Below are 17,570 nucleotides of genomic sequence, written 5' to 3'. Positions count from 1 at the left end.
TAAATCAGCTGTACACGGCACCTGTAAGAGGGCCCCTCGCGGGCTCGCTTCACTCGCCACGCTTCGGGCACGGCCTCGCTGCGCTCTGTACTTTTTTATTCCCCCTCTAGGTCCACTTGGATGGTGGGGCTTGAACCTGGACCTATGGCGCAGGCGCTGTGTACAGCTGATTGAAGATTTTCATCTTCGGCGGCTCCTAGTAGTTTGTACTGCGCAAGCGCTGCGCTTGTGCTGTACAGGGGAGTTCTTATCCGCCGGGGGAACTTTCTCGGCAAGACACCGGCACAACGTGGAACTCTACAGGTAAGTAATGTAAAGCTATAGGGACAGGTTTATCTTTTAGCTAAACTTCACCTTTAAAGATTTAGAAGCTTACCTTCTGCAGTTTATGTTAATGAGAAGATACTCAGCCTGTCCTAATCCTTTTTATTGGGACAGACTTGAGCTGAGTACACACTGTCCGAAAATTGGCCAGTTCAGCAGGAACCAGCTGACTTTGGTGAGTGTATACAGCAGTCTGTCTGACAGAGGCCATTCTAACGACCGTTTTCTGTCAAAGGGACATACTGGTAAACTAGCATTTGATCAGCACTTGCAAACATTGGCTGGCATTCTGGTAGTGGGGGGGGGGGGCAGAATACAATAACACATTGGGCAAAATTGCTGCACCAACATCGCTTGTCACTTTTTCTTTCATTCAACCCAACTGGCAGAGTTTACCGGGATTAAAGCCCTGTACACACGGGTTTAAAGCCCCGTGAAAACTTGTGCTACATTCGGCCCATGTGTACACCAGCTGGTCTGACAGAAGCTGGCCTCTGTTGGACGAACATGCTGGAAAACCATCAGCCGACCGGCTCCCAATCAGCGCTCTCAGACAATGGCTGAGAGTGCTGATCCGAGTGTTCTGGTGGGGGGGCTGTCCCCCTGTCAGAACACAACAGCTCAGTGGGTGGAGATCGCTGTACTAACATCGGATAGTTAGTACAGCGGCTCCAACCGGAGCTGACATATTTTTTTTGTTCAACCCAAAAAACGAAGTGTGTACCAGGCTTTACTCTAAAAATTGTTCAGAACTGTTTGCAGTCCGCCACGAGGCTTCTCATGAAAAACATATAAAAGCAAAGAAATGTTGTTTTTTCAATTCTTGCTTAGGGCAGTACGTGTTTTTTAAAGCATATGCTCAGCATGGTCAAAGTACAGAAAGAGGGACGTATGCTAGACTCTAAGCAAATAGGTATTTGTTAATCTTAAACTGTAAATGTTAGTCTTTAGGGCATCAGCTATAGCAAGTATTTCAAAAGCATTTTACAAATCTGAGCAATTTTATCAAGGTTCCTAATGCACACCCTTAATGTGATTCTAAAGCAGTGTTTCTCAACCGGGGTTCCCGGAGAAGTCCCCAGGGGTTCCTCCGTGATTCAACATTGTGGCAGATGTATATCTGCCCAATGTTGACAGTGAGAACTGAGAACTCAGAGGGCACTAAAAGAGCCGCTCATTTCACTCCAATGTGAAAGCCCTGAGGGCTTTCACACTGGAGCGATGCACTTGCAGGACGGTCAAAAAAGTCCTGCAAGCCGCATCTTTGCAGCGCTATAGGAGCGTCCCATTAAAAACAATGGGGCAGCGCTGCAAACCGCTGCAGCGGCGCTTTGTGGGCGGTTTTAACTCTTTTTCGGCCGCTAGCAGGGGTTAAAACCGTCCCGCTATTGGCCGAATAACGCCGTTAAAACGATGGTAAACGTTGCAGAATAAAATCCAAAGTAGGGGTATTCAAAGACTGATCGCTAGTCAGGAAATATTTTGCCGTCTGATAACCCAACTCGTGTGGCATAATATAAAGAGAGGAGACGTCTGCTGTTACTAGCATGATGTCATCCTCAATACTCCATTGTGAGATTTCATTGATAATTTGAACAGAGTTTTTCAAAAAAGCTGGGGTTCTGGTTACTAAGGGTTGAAGAAAAAAAGTCTATAAACTTCCCTATTTGCGAGCTAAGGGAATCTATCCCACTAACTAAGGGCGACCTGGTGGACACTCCTGGTGGAGCTCTTTTTTTATTTAGAATCCTCTTTCTGTGCCTATCCTGAATAATAATATTATTTAGTAATCTCTTAGGGCTCTTTCACACGGGGCGGATCAGTGATGATCCGCCCCGTGAACACCCGCTTGCTCAGCGGGGATCACTCCGCCGATCCCCGCTGAGCAGAAAGATGACAGGTCCATCGCTGCACACTGTGCAGTGACGGACCTGTCAGAGCGCCGCTCTCCCCTATGGGGGGGATCGGATGATGACGGACCGTAGTGTCCGTCGTCACCCGATCCGATCCGAAAACGGATGGAAAAGTAGGATTTTCCTCTGTTACACTTTTCGCATCGGAGCGGGTCGGATGTCAGCGGACATGTCACCGCTGACATCCGACGCTCCATAGGGATACATGTATGTCCGTTTTTCATCCGAAAACGGAAGGATGAAAAACGGACATACAGATCACTCGTGTGAAAGAGGCCTTTACATATTTGTAGGATCCCTTTTGAGAATGGTATAAGTATCCCTATCAGATAGAAGGCAATCCATCTGATCTAAATAGTCCTGTTTTTTAAAAAGAACAATTCCCCCTCCCTTAGCGGCTGGCCAAATAATTACGTTTTTCCTTGCACATAATGACTCTATACCCTCTAGTATGTTCTTTTGTTGTTCATTTTTAAAAAGGACTCATTGTAAGTCCTGCAAACTAAATCTTTAAACACTGATGCTGGGTACAGGTTTGCAGGGGGGATTAAATAAAGAAGTGTTCCTCAAACTGGTTCCTTTATTTGTGTCATTTGCTGTGTTATAAGTATAAGTGTTAGTAGGATTAGATAGGAAATGTCATTTTATACCTAACCTCCTGACAGATTTTTGAACATCTGAAATTTGTTAATGCATTTTTTGGGAGCATATTTTAAACCTTGATTTAATGTAATTTTTTCTGATTCTGTCAGTTCCTCTCCACTTAGATTAAAAATCCCTTCACATTTTATCTTTCTTTTTTTGGGAATGGCTCCGCTTCCCTCCCCTGCATCCTCTCTTATGCCGCGTACACACGGTTGGACTTTTCGTCTACAAAAGTCAGACGGACGCCGACGGACCAAATCCGGCGGACAATTCGATCGTGTGTGGGCTTCCTCAGACTTTCAGCTGACTTTTCCAGCCGCAAATCAGACGGACTTTAGATTTGAAACATGCTTCAAATCTTTACGTCGTAACTACGCCATACCCAGAAATCCGCTCGTCTGTATGCTAGTCCAACGGACAAAAACCCATGCTAGGGCAGCTATTGGCTACTGGCTATCAACTTCCTTATTTTAGTCCGGTGTACGTCATCACGTATGAATCCGTCGGACTTTTGTGTGATCGTATGTAGGCAAGTCCGTTCGTTAAAAAGTCCGCCGCAAGTCTGCCAAAAGTGCGTCGAAAGTCTGTCGGATGGGCTGTCGGACTTTTGTAGCTGAAAAGTCCGACCGTGTGTACGCGGCATTAGTCTTCCTTTTTTGCTCTGATCCTTTCCTAAACAATATCTGTTTTGTTCCTCAGAAGAGCTGCTCCAGGTGAACCACCACCGGGACAGGTATAATTGTCCCGGGGGGGTCCATATCCTGCAGCTTGATATTCTGCTTCATCTTGCTTTACCAAATGAGAGCAGCAATACATCCCATTGAAGAGTCCCTTATACCACAAGCTGTCATGTAGACTGCCATGTAATTTTCTCAATACCTCATAAAACACCAAGGCTATGGAAACCCCACCTAGTCTATAATATATACTTCTCAAGGAGAGTTGATTATACTCACATGAGTCATTGCTCTAAAAATTAAACTTTTATGGAAAATAGCCAACGCAGTCAACATGTTCCAGTAGGTATTTAAACTGTGCAGTTATATAAAGCTTTATAAAATGTTCATGAATTTTATTGTCATACCTGTAGGCCATTTGCCCCCCTCCGCATGGAAGCCTGAGCGAAAAACTCTTAGTTAGCAACCTCCATGTCCTGGCTTGTTGCTAGGATGAGTTCTCCGGTCAGGCTTAATCTTCTAAACACAGCTGCACAGTGTTTTTATGATACAAGGCCTTGAAAAATTATTCATACCCCTTGACATTTTCCACATTTTGTCATGTTACAACCAAAAAATGTAAGTGTATTTTATTGGGGTTTTATGTGATAGACCAACACAAAGTGGCACTGAATTGTGAAGTGTGGGGTGCATTAGTATTCAGCCCCCCCTGAGTCAATAATTTGTAGAACCACCTTTCGCTACAATTACAGCTGCAAGTCTTTTTGGGGATGTCTCTACCAGCTTTGCACATCTAGAGTGACATTTTTGCCCATTCTTCTTTGCAAAATAGCTCAAGCTCTATCAGATTGGAAGGAATTTTCAAGTCTTGCCACAGATTCTCAATTGGATTTAGGTCTTGACTTTGACTGGGTCATTCTAACACATGAATATGCTTTGATCTAAACCATTGCATTTTAGCTCTGGCTGTATGTTTAGGGTCATTGTCCTGCTGGAAGGTGAACCTCTGTCCCATTCTCAAGTCTTTTGCAGACTCGAACTGGTTTTCTTTTAAGATTGCCCTGTATTTGGCTCCATCCATCTTCCCACTTTGCCACTTGTCCATAAAGGCCAGATTTGTGGAGTGTACGACTAATAGTTGTCCTGTGGAAAGATTCTCCCACCTGGCTGTACCACGGGCATTTTAGCTGCTTTTCTGATTAATGCTCTCCTTGCCTGGCCTGTCAGTTTAAGTGGACAGCCATGTCTTGGTAGGTTTGCAGTTGTGCCATACTCTTTCCACTTTCGGATGATGGATCCAACAGTGCTCTGTGAAATGTTCAAAGCTTGGGATATTTTTTTATGACCTAACCCTGCTTTAAATTTCTCCACAACGTTATCCCTGACCTGTCTAGTGTGTTCCTTGGCCTTCATGATGCTGTTTGTTCACTAAGGTTCTCTAACAAACCTCTGAGGGCTTCACGGAACAGCTGTATTTATACTGAGATTAAATTACACACAGGTGGACTCTATTTACTAATTAGGTGACTTCTGGAGGCAATTGGTTCCACTAGATTTTAGTTAGGGGTATCAGGGTAAAGGGGGCTGAATACAAATGCTGACCACACTTTTCAGATATTTATTTTTAAAAAACGTTGAAAACCATTTATCATTTTCCTTCCTCTTCACAATTATGTGCCACTTTGTGTTGGTCTATCAAATAAAATCCCAATAAAATACATTTACGTTTTTGGTTGTAACATGACAAAATGTGAAAAATTTCCAGGGGTATGAATACTTTTTTTAGGCACTATCTACTGGGGCCCCTTAGCTGTAAATGCTATTTTCTGGAAAAGATAAACTTATCCTTTAAGTGCCTCTCCAGTAAAAACATTTTAGTCTTAGATTAAGGGGGGAAGGTTAGAATTCCTGTCAGATTTTATTTATCGATGTCACCACTGGGGAGATGCGTTCTCACTATGGGGTTAATTTACTAAAGGCAAATAGACTGTGCACTTTGCTCCAGAGCTTAGTAAATGAGCAGAAGTTCAGCTGACTTCCATCATCCAATCATGTGCAAGCAAAAATGCTGTTTTTTAAATTTTCCTTGCATGTGATTGGGTATCATTTACTAAGCTTTGGCTCAACCACACTTGCAGAAAGCAACTGCAAAGTGCACAGTCTATTTGCCTTTAGTAAATCAACCCCAATGTGTTCCTGAGATCACTATCAGTCAAACCAAAATTTATGGAAAATGCTAATGTTTACAGCCATCATTGGAGCAGGAGTAGAGGAGAGATCTTTGCCTTTGCCCTCAAGATTATTACAAATTTGGTTATTGATGAAACATAACTTGTACAAGATCCCAACATTTGGGTGTATTGACCAGCTTAGGTCATTTTATGAAATCCAGGAAAACTCCTTAGGAATCAGGTCAGTTGCGAGGTCTGGCGGCTATTGCTTCTCCCCTGGTAATGCATAATTAAAATAGGTGGCATAGACTGAAACCATACAGTTTAGTTTTAGTTTGCCTAATATTGCATACCTCTATGATTTAATATGGTCTAACATGCTTCAACGTTTTCACAGGGTCCTGAACCAAAGCCTGGAGATTTGATTGAATTTCATCGTGTAGCCTATCAGCATTGGGGTGTGTATGTTGGAAATGGATATGTTGTACATTTAACAGGTGAGAATACATGAATATACAGATCTGGTCTTTTACTTTTTTTACTATGAATGTTTTAAACAGTATTTTTCTCATACATTTATTTTTAATATACATTTGTTTGTACGTCTGTTACTTTTTAAAGCTTATTCCAACCCAAACTTTTTTTTTAAGATTTTAAGGGAGGGGCTAGAGACTTTATCACGTTTTTTTACAGTCCCCATTGAATAGGTCTTTCTTCATTTTATGTTGGGACAGTGATAGCTCATCTTTTTAGTGGGGACACAATAGGTAACTTTTTTAATTTTTTAAAGGTGGAAGGGCAAGAACCTCTCTCTATCGTTACTATCTATCTTACTGTCTATGATAACCATGGAATTGCAAGTGACACATCCTTTTCAACCAACCAAACTATTCCAGAATGCTTCAATTACCTACGGAGAGAGAAAAAATGTAGGGGAAGTGAGAAAGAACCTTCAGAAGGGTCTCTGCAGTCCCATGGGGGGGGGGGGGGTGTCTTTTAGTCCCCTCTAGCCTCTTTGACATTCCTCTGATTTCTTATCCTGCTGTCAAAGGCAGACATAATGAGGCAAAAAGTCCCCAATAGGGTCCCGTACAGCAATAAAAATTAACAGATGATGACAACCTTGCAGCCTGCACCTTTAAAACCAAGTATTGGCACCTCCAATATTTTTCTCTTCACCGTTTTTCTTTTTTTATAGCAATTACTAACTGTCTGTGAATAAATAAATAGCTTCACAATCCGTCTAGAGCTCAACTGGAACCAAACCTGGGGTGATATAACATTGACCATCCTTTGAAAAAAAATATGTCCCCCCCCCGTCACATTTCATGACCTGTAGTAAAGTGTGGAAGCCTTGATGGACAGACTAGAACCTAATCTTCCAAGGTGTAGCCAGTATTTCCAGAATAAAGCTGCCCAGGTGTTAAAGTTATGTCTGGGTGACAGTTTACTAGGGACAAAGTCACTACATGAACACTGTAATCAAACAGGCATTCTGAAGTAGTACCACCTTTAGTTAGGGCTAGTAGGTAAGTCAGTCTTTAATCAGGCCCAGGGAATTGAAATTCTGGTTAAGCTGCTAGCAGCTTTTGTAACATCTGTCCTCTGGATCTGCAACTGACAACCGTTCCGGTTTGCATGTGCCAATAACAGTATTTACATACAGATAACTGTAAAGATGCTTAAACTGGCCCACCTAAAAAAGCATCGCTCCGCGCCCTGGGCGAAAATTTCTATGACGCCCTAGTAGTTATATGTGCAACAATATAAATACACTCTATAAAGCAGCCACTTAATATGTAAAACATAAATATAAATGCAATACTATAAAAAATCTAAACCATACAGTCCTTTAAAATATTGCAGCAGCGCTCTTGTCAAATATGAATAAAAAGACAAGCTCTCATATATAGTTCATATGTGAGAAAGATGGAAACGGAGGAGATCAATTTTAGCTTTTGCTGTGATCTGTAGAGAACAACTTCCACCATAGACTTCACCAGGTGAAGGAATTCTTCCCTTTGGGGGTGCACTCACCAGAATTACAGCAATACTGCGCCTTTAGTTGAAAAAAAAACTTCTCCACCGCTCCAACCAATGAACATTTCCACCAGATGTCAGTCACGCTATACAGGGCTCCTTTAAGTATTTACATACAGTAAGTAGCAGGGCAGGGATTTATTAGATTTGATTTTACATTGATGGACTGGAAAAAAAGAAAAAAACTTGTGAATTAATTTTAGCAAAATGAATTTATCACTTCTAAGATTTGGAAAATGTTATTTTTCAATAGACATAATGGGGTTGTTTTACTAAAACTGGATAGTGCAAATCTGCTGCAACTGTGCATGGTAGCCAATGGGCTTCTAACTTCAGCTTTTCAAATAAAGCTTTTACAAAAAAAAAAAACTGGAAGCTGATTGGTTTTTATGCAGAGCTGCACCAGATTTTGTACTCTCCAGTTAGTTAATCAATTCCAGTGTTTCTTTGTATGCCAGTAAGTATCTATTAATGGATAATGTTTTTTGAACACTGTCCTTTAGCACCATAGCAATATGCATTCAGGTCTATCATATACTAAACTCTGGAGCAAGTACACAGTATATTTGCCTTTAGTAAATGAACCCCTTTATGTTTAACATACTAAGAAACAAGAAAATATTAACTTTACAACTTAACAACCAGTCATCTGTCAGCGGGCTTCCCCATTGACAGATGAATGTAAAGAAAACAATGCTGGCAATCACCCGGCAATAGAAAATTGTTTAAAAAAACTGCGTTGTGTGATGTCAGAAGGGGGCAGTCCCAGGAGGCAGAGTGTTTTTTTTTTTTTCTTTCTATTTTCCGGGTTCGGTGGGCGTCGTGATTGACGATGGATTTACATCGAGGGACACTATTTTTTTTTATTTTTTTAAGAGGAAGTAAACCCTGGTGGGTTTTACTTCCTCTTTATTTCCCTGAAAAAGGTAAAGCATAATGGGCTACTATGCATCGCATAGTAGCCCATTATGTGTCACTTACCTGAAACCGAAGCCTCCAATGTCACCGTTGTCCCCACTAGCAGGCAGCGTCCATCTTCGCCCCTCTTCCTTCCGGGGGCCGCGAACTCCGGCTCTGTGACGGGCCGGAGCCACGTGACGTCACTCCCGCGCATGCCAGTCACGGCATGACCCCTATTAGAAATGGCATAATGTGCCCTTTCTAAAGTGTGCATGCGCTGTAGTCATCGGTGCTCAGCTTTTTTGTAAATATCTCCGAAACCATGGAGGTTTCGGAGATATTTCCAGCACCTACAGGTAAGCCTTAATATAGGCTTACCTGTAGGTAAAAGTGGTTGTACAGGGTGTACAACCACTTTAATAAAGCACTTGTCAAAAAACAGTTTCTTGTTGTTATTACTTTTTGACACTTTTTTGGTGAATGGGTAGGGGTACGATGTACCCCTACCCATTCACATAGGGGGGCAAGTTCTGGGGGCCACCTTGTCAAAGGGGGCTTCCAGATTCCGATAAGCCCCCGCCCGCAGATCCCAACAACCACAGCCCAGGGTTGTCGAGAAGAGGTCCTTGTCCCCATGCCCCCCCCGTCCCAAAGCACCCACCCCCCCATGTTGAGGGCATGTGGCCTGGTATGGTTCAGGAGGGGGGTGCTTGCCCCCCCTTTCCTGACCTGCTGAGCTGCGTGCCCGGATAAGGGTCTGTTATGGATTTTGGGGGGGACCCCATGCCGTTTTTTTTGTTTTGGCCTGGGTCTCCCCTTAGAATTCATACCAGACATGAAGGGCCTGGTATGGACTGGGGGGGGGGGGCATGCAGTTTTTTTCTTTCTTTTTTTTTTTAAATAGCTGGGTCCCAGGATTTGTAACCGTGAGTCAATTTAACCTCCCTGGCGGTAATCCTGGATTAAATTTCACTACCATTAGCAGTAACCCAAAGCCACACTCTGGATTGCATCTAAGGATCCTGGTCCAGGTTACTTACCTTGTCCCCAGGATCCTGCGATGTCCCCCCGCTGTGTCTGTGGGCTGTGTCCTCCGCCCAATACCTCTGTGTGCCGGGCTCCATTCCCTGCGAGCGCCGTGAAGCATGGGGGAGGAGCCTGATGGCAAATTCAAAAAGTACAAAATTCATAACACATACAGTACACTGTAATCTTACAGATTACATTACTGTATGAAATCATTTCACATCCCTTTTGTCCCTAGTGCTTTTTCCAATGCCCTGCATGCACTTTTATACTATATATACGGGTCTTTCTGCCTGGAAACTTGAGATTATCCATGGCAACCAAAAAGTGTCCCTTTACGTCAAAAGCAGTTTTAGACCAGCTAGAAAACAGCGATAGTAAATTGGAACATTTGCAGAATTGAGCGATAGTGAATCGTGGGGAAATTATTATTATTATTATTATTATTATTATTATTATTATTATATTTTTATAATTATTTATAGTTATTTATTATAATTTATGATTTTGTGTTTCAAACTTTAACATACCCGGGATGTCTACTAGACTCTTGTTTGGACAGATTTAAGTGGGTTATTACTAAGAATTACAGGCCTACAATATAAAACGTCAAATTTCTATGCAAAACAATGTACAGTTTTGAGATATAAAAATCTGACATAATCATACCGCCAGGGTGGCTAAATGTCATTTGAGTCATTTTTTTTTTTTTTCTTTACAAGTTTCATTTTTGCTGTAGCATGTGTTATTCATGCCACACATGCGCCACTTTGCAGACAGACTAAGGGGATCCCCAGGCACTATATTTAAAGGAATTTTTCATTTTTATTGTTTCACTTAAAGTGGGGTTCCCATTTTAAGTGAAACAATAAAAATGACGCTTCTGTAGCATGTATAAAATAGGCTGCAATAAGAATGACATTTCTAAAGAAGAAAAATGCATGAAATGACATTTAAATAGCCGGTAATAGAAAAATGTAGAAAAAAAAATGCTGTGGGGTCCCCCCAGTCCATTCCAGGCTCTTCAGGTCTCGTGTGGGTTTTAAGGAGAACCCCACGTCAAAAAATAAAATAAATAAAAAGGCGTGGGGTCCCTCCCAAAATCCATACCAGACCATTGTTTGAGCATGCAGCCCGGCGAGTCAAGAAAGGAGGAGGGGGGGGCAAGGGAGCCCCCCCCACCCCCTCCTGAGCCATACCAGACCCCATGCCCTCAAGATGGGGTGGTGGTGATTGCTTTGGGGCAGGGAGGCTCTGCGCCCCCCACCCCAAAGCATCTTGTCCCCATGTTGATGGGGACAAGGGCCTCTTCCTGACAGCCCCGGGCTGTGGTTGTCGGGGTCTGCGGGTGGGGAGCTTATCAGATTCTGGAAGCGCCCTTTAACAAGGGGGCCCCCATGTGAATCGGTATTGGGTATATAGTACCAGTACCCATTCACCAAAGAAGTGCCAAAAAATAATAAAAACACAGACAGTTTTTGACAAGTCCTTTATTAAAAAATAAAAAATAGTGTCCCCCGATGTAGCTCCTTCGTCAATCACCCGGTGGCCCCCTTCTGACGACAGGATATTTTCTCTTTTTCTGGCCATTTTCTGCTTGTGCATGAAAATCCGAATAGATCAGCAGTTTTTAAAATACGCAGATCAGCCGTCTGGCGCCAACAACCATGCCACATTCAAAGTCACTTAAATCCCTTTTCTTACCCATTCTAATGCTCAGTTTGAACTTTAGCAAGTAGTCTTCACCATGTCTAGATGCCTAAATACATTGAGTTGCTGCCATGCGATTACCACTCATTGATTGGGTTGCTAGAGGTTACTGCACATCATTACCGCTCACTGAGTTTCTATAAGTTACTGCACACATGACAACTCACCCATTGGTTGCTAGAGGTTACTGTACACCATTACCGCTCACTGATTGGGTTGCTAGAAGTTACTGCACACATTACCGCTCACTGATTGGGTTGCTAGAGATTACTGCACACCATTACTGCTCACTCAGTGGGTTGGTAGAGGTTACTGCACATCATTACCGCTCACTGATTGGATTGCTAGAGGTTACTGCACACATTACTGCTCACTGATTGGGTTTCTAGAAGTTACTGCACACATTACCACTTGCCCAATGGTTGCTAGAAGTTACTGCACACATTACCGCTCACTGATTGGGTTGCTAGAGATTAATGCACAAATTACCACTCACCCAATGGTTGCTAGAGATTACTGCACACATTACAATCCACTGATTGGGTTGCTAGAGATTACTGCACCCCATTTCCGCTCACTGACTCGGTTGCTAGAGATTACTGCACACCATCACCGCTCACTGATTGGGTTGCTAGAAGTTACTGCACACATTACCACTCACCGATTGGCTGCTAGAAGTTACTGCACATTACTGCTCACTGATTCCTGTAACTCACTCACAATGTCCCCCTCTGTAAGCTGCTTTGGTCCAGCCACTGCTTTATTAATTCTGCTGCTGACAGGAGAAGGGTGAAGGAGACACAGCCCGCTCTGTGTCTTTCATCTTAGCCCTGCTGACCGGAGAAGGGGGGGGGGGCGTGTGGGGGAACACTGAGCTGCTCTTCCTCATTTCCTGTAACAGCCACTCTGGTGCTGACATAGGGAAAAGTGGGACGAGCGGGCTTCGGCACATACAGCTCACAGCTTGCCTCTCCCCTGTCACACTCAACCGGCCAGGAGAGCAAGCGGGGAATCGGCTGCACCCGCTACACTGGAAGAATATTTGCGGGCAGCATGGGCTCAAGGGGCAGTTGCTTTGGGCCCTGGGAAACTGCCCTTTTGCCCCGCATTAAAGACGGCCCTGTGTATACAGTTGTGCTGATAAGTTTACATACCCTGGCAGAATTTATGATTTCTTGGACATTTTTCAGAAAATATGAACGATAACACAAACTTTTATCTCACTAAGGGTTAGTGTTTGGCTGAAGCCATTTATTATCAATCAACTGTGTTTACTCTTTTTAAATCATAATGACAACAGAAACTACCCAAATGACCCTGATCAAAAGTTTACATACCACAGTCCTTAATACCAAGTATTGCCCCCTTTAACATCAATGACAGCTTGAAGTCTTTTGTGGTATTTGTGGATGAAATAATAAAATTAAAAGGACCTCTGCGCTACTACTCAATAAATATACTGACGTGTAATCCCACTAAAGTGTAATGCTGCAAAATGTATAGTGTACACAACCACCGCAAAACTAAGAATCAGTGAATAAATGATTTTGCAAAAAACACAGGGAAAATTATATAAAAAAGTGTATCATATGTGTGACGTGTAATACACACTAGGTCACCACATGATGCTAGTAAATAAATGCATCCGATGAGTAAAATGTCCAATAGTGAAAAAAGGTGTCATACATGGATCATAACATGATAATGAATAGATAAAAAACAAAAGTTCATTGGTGAAAGTGAATGAAGCAGGAAATATATCATCAACCATGCTAATAATTAATAATGAAAGTTCTTTTCATGCTTGTAATAAAAATGTGAAAAAATATCTGTGCAGAAATCTTCATGCATCCGTGCTCACAGTGCCCTTACTTTAAGGGGCTTAACCACTTCAGCCCCGGAAGGTTTTACCCCCTTCCTGACCAGAGCACTTTTTACAATTCGGCACTGCGTCGCTTTAACTGCTAATTGCGCGGTCATGCAATGCTGTACCCAAACGAAATTTGCGTCCTTTTCTTCCCACAAATAGAGCTTTCTTTTGATAGTATTTGATCACCTCTGCCGTTTTTATTTTTTGCGCTATACACGGAAAAAGACCGAAAATTTTGAAAAAAAATGATATTTTCTACTTTTTGTTCTAAAAAAAAATCCAATAAACTCAATTTTAGTCATACATTTAGGCCAAAATGTATTCGGCCACATGTCTTTGGTAAAAAAAAATGTCAATAAGTGTATATTTATTGGTTTGCGCAAAAGTTATAGCGTCTACAAACTAGGGTACATTTTCTGGAATTTACACAGCCTTTAATTTATGACTGCCTATGTCGTTTCTTGAGGTGCTAAAATGGCAGGGCAGTACAAAACCCCCACAAATGACCCCATTTTGGAAAGTAGACACCCCAAGGAATTTGCTGAGAGGCATGTTGAGCCCATTGAATATTCATTTTTTTTGTCCCAAGTGATTGAACAATGACAAAAAAAAAAAATTACAAAAAGTTGTCACTAAATGATATATTGCTCACACAGGCCATGGGCATATGTGGAATTGCACCCCAAAATACATTTAGCTGCTTCTCCTGAGTATGGGGATACCACATGTGTGAGACTTTTTGGGAGCCTAGCCGCGTACGGGGCCCCGAAAACCAATCACTGCCTTCAGGATTTCTAAGGGCGTACATTTTTGATTTTACTCCTCACTACCTATCACAGTTTTGAAGGCCATAAAATGCCCAGATGACATAAAACCCCCCCAAATGACCCCATTTTGGAAAGTAGACACCCCAAGCTATTTGCTTTGAGGCATGTTGAGTCCATGGAATGTTTTATATTTTGACACAAGTTGCGGGAAAGTGACAAATTTTTTTTTTTTTTTTTTTTTTTTTTTTGCACAAAGTTGTCACTAAATGATATATTGCTCACACAGGCCATGGGCATATGTGGAATTGCACCCCAAAATACATTTAGCTGCTTCTCCTGAGTATGGGGATACCACATGTGTGGGACTTTTTGGGAGCCTAGCCGCGTACGGGACCCCGAAAACCAATCACTGCCTTCAGGATTTCTAAGGGCGTACATTTTTGATTTTACTCCTCACTGCCTATCACAGTTTCGGAGGCCATGGAATGCCCAGGTGGCACAAACCCCCCCCAAATGACCCCATTTTGGAAAGTAGACACCCCAAGCTATTTGCTGAGAGGCATGGTGAGTATTTTGCAGCTCTCATTTGTTTTTGAAAATAAAGAAAGACGAGAAAAAAAATTTTTTTTTTTTCTTTTTTCAATTTTCAAAACTTTGTGACAAAAAGTGAGGTCTGCAAAATACTCACTATACCTCTCATCAAATAGCTTGGGGTGTCTACTTTCCAAAATGGGGTCATTTGGGGGGTTTTTTTGCCACCTGGGCATTCCATGGCCTCCGAAACTGTGATAGGCAGTGAAGAGTGAAATCAAAAATTTACGGCCTTAGAAAGCCTGAAGGCGGTGCTTGGTTTTCGGGGTCCCGTACGCGGCTAGGCTCCCAAAAAGTCCCACACATGTGGTATCCCCATACTCAGGAGAAGCAGCAGAATGTATTTTGGGGTGTAATTTCACATATTCCCATGACATGTTTGAGCAATATATCATTTAGTGACAACTTTGCGCAAAAAAAAATAAAAAAAATAAAAAATTGTCTCTTTCCCGCAACTTGTGTCACAATATAAATTATTCCATGGACTCAACATGACTCTCAGCAAATAGCTTGGGGTGTCTACTTTCCAAAATGGGGTCATTTGGGGGGGTTTTGAACTGTCCTGGCATTTTATGCACAACATCTAGAAGCTTATGTCACACATCACCCACACTTCTAACCACTTGAAGACAAAGCCCTTTCTGACACTTATTGTTTACATAAAAAAATAATTTTTTTTTGCAAGAAAATTACTTTGAACCCCCAAACATTATATATTTTTTTTAAAGCAAATGCCCTACAGATTAAAATGGTGGGTGTTTCATTTTTTTTTTTCACACAGTATTTGCGCAGCGATTTTTCAAACGCATTTTTTGGGGAAAAAACACACTTTTTTACATTTTAATGCACTAAAACACACTATATTGCCCAAATGTTTGATGAAATAAAAAAGATGATCTTAGGCCGAGTACATGGATACCAAACATGACATGCTTTAAAATTGCGCACAAACGTGCAGTGGCGACAAACTAAATACATTTTTAAAAGCCTTTAAAAGCCTTTACAGGTTACCACTTTAGATTTACAGAGGAGGTCTACTGCTAAACTTACTGCCCTCGATCTGACCTTCGCGGCGATACCTCACATGCATGGTGCAATTGCTGTTTACATTTGACGCCAGACCGACGCTTGCGTTCGCCTTAGCGCGAGAGCAGGGGGGACAGGGGTGCTTTTTTTTTTTTTTTTTTCTTTATTATTATTATTTTTTTATCTTATTTTTAAACTGTTCCTTTCATTTTTTTTTTTTTTTTAATCATTTTTATTGTTATCTCAGGGAATGTAAATATCCCCTATCATAGCAATAGGTAGTGACAGGTACTCTTTTTTGCAAAAATTGGGGTCTATTAGACCCTAGATTTCTCCTCTGCCCTCAAAGCATCTGACCACACCAAGATCGGTGTGATAAAATGCTTTCCCAATTTCCCAATGGCGCTGTTTACATCCGGCGAAATCTAAGTCATAAAATGCTCGTAGCTTCCGGTTTCTTAGGCCATAGAGATGTTTGGAGCCACTCTGGTCTCTGATCAGCTCTATGGTCAGCTGGCTGAATTACCGGCTGCATTTTCAGGTTCCCTGTTGAGACAGGAGAGCCAGAGAAAAACACGGAAGACGTTGGGGGGGAGGGGCATTCCCTCCCACTGCTTGTAAAAGCAGTCTAGAGGCTAATTAGCCGCTAGGATTGCTTTTACATGAAAGCCGACCGCTGGCTGAAAAGAATGATACCAAGATGATACCTAAACCTGCAGGCATCATTCTGGTATAACCACTCAAAGTCGTGAATGGCGTACCTGAAGACAAAAAAATGGTTAACAATAAAGCACAGTAAACGGTAAGGTATAAAAAATTGCATACCTGAAAAGCAAACATGATAAAACATAATAACAATAAAACATTGCAGAATAGAATACAGTAAAAAAGAACAGAACAATAGAGAGAGAGAATAGAGAGAGAAAGAACAATAAAACGACAACTATTTTTTTTTTATTTTATATTTTTGTATGTGTTTTTTTTTTTTTTTTACACTTTTTTTTGTAACTAACTTTTATAACTGTAACCGGTTCCAGGTTCGGGTCTCTCAAAATGCGATGGCATCTTGGGAGACCCTGTGAAAGTGTGTCCTAGTCTGTGAAATGCTGTACCCTACGCTAATACTCAACTAGTGCATGGTAGCGTTCAAAATATTCACCAATGCAAAGACCAGGATTGTCAGGACAGGAGGGACAATAATAGCGGGTGTCACGTCTATATCCGCGCTTGCTGCAGACACGACATCTTTTTTGGGGGGGTTCGTTGGGTAGGGGTACTCGGGAGGACATAAAGAAAATGCCTCTCATGCAGCCGACTGCATTTGATTGGGGATGTGAATGGGGGAAGTACGGGCGCTGCAGAAGCGGTGGGTTCCCAATTAGGATTGGCGAATGCAGCAGGAAGGGCACTATGGGCACGACGGGCCTATGTTCGTCTTCTTGGTGGCAGCGGGACACTACTTGTGCTTGCCACCTCACCAGCTTGAACTGCACTTATGGGACTCGCCACGTCACCAAGTGTTACTGCAGTGCTGGTTTGACTACGACCGGGGTGTACTAGGCCGCTGGTGCTTGCCAGTTCACCAAAGCGCTACCAAAAAAACTGTTAGCGATCGCAAGGATCAGGCCTGACTCTGCGAACGCTGCAGTTATGTGTTTAGTGTTTTGTAAGTGACAGTGATCGATCGATACTGCACTTGGGTGGGCTGGGCTGGGCCGGGCGGAGGGGCAAAACGCAGGTGCTAGCAGGTATCTGGGCTGATCCCGCTAACACTGCGTTTGTGGGAACCCTAAACTGCTGGGGACGCTAGTATAGATCTGATCAGATCAGATATTGATCCGATCAGATACTATACCACTAAGGGAGGTGTATGCTGCGTGCGTGGGTGTTAGCGGTACTGGCGCTAACCT

General features: G+C 42.4%; 1 protein-coding gene across 2 annotated transcripts in view; it reads left to right on the top strand.

Annotated features, from left to right (window-relative positions):
• The window catches only part of LOC141112508 (phospholipase A and acyltransferase 4-like), a 56,397-nt gene that overhangs the window by 16,563 nt on the left and 22,264 nt on the right, over positions 1-17,570 (top strand). For both annotated transcript variants that reach the window (XM_073605395.1, XM_073605396.1), the window contains exon 3: positions 6,128-6,227. In XM_073605395.1, the coding sequence (XP_073461496.1) occupies positions 6,128-6,227 (100 nt within the window). The remainder of the gene's footprint in view (positions 1-6,127; positions 6,228-17,570) is intronic.

Source organism: Aquarana catesbeiana, linkage group LG11, assembly GCF_042186555.1.
Source record: "Aquarana catesbeiana isolate 2022-GZ linkage group LG11, ASM4218655v1, whole genome shotgun sequence".
Taxonomy (NCBI): domain Eukaryota; kingdom Metazoa; phylum Chordata; class Amphibia; order Anura; family Ranidae; genus Aquarana; species Aquarana catesbeiana.
Note: the sequence above shows the minus strand (reverse complement) of the source record. Positions and strands in the feature narration are given on the sequence as shown.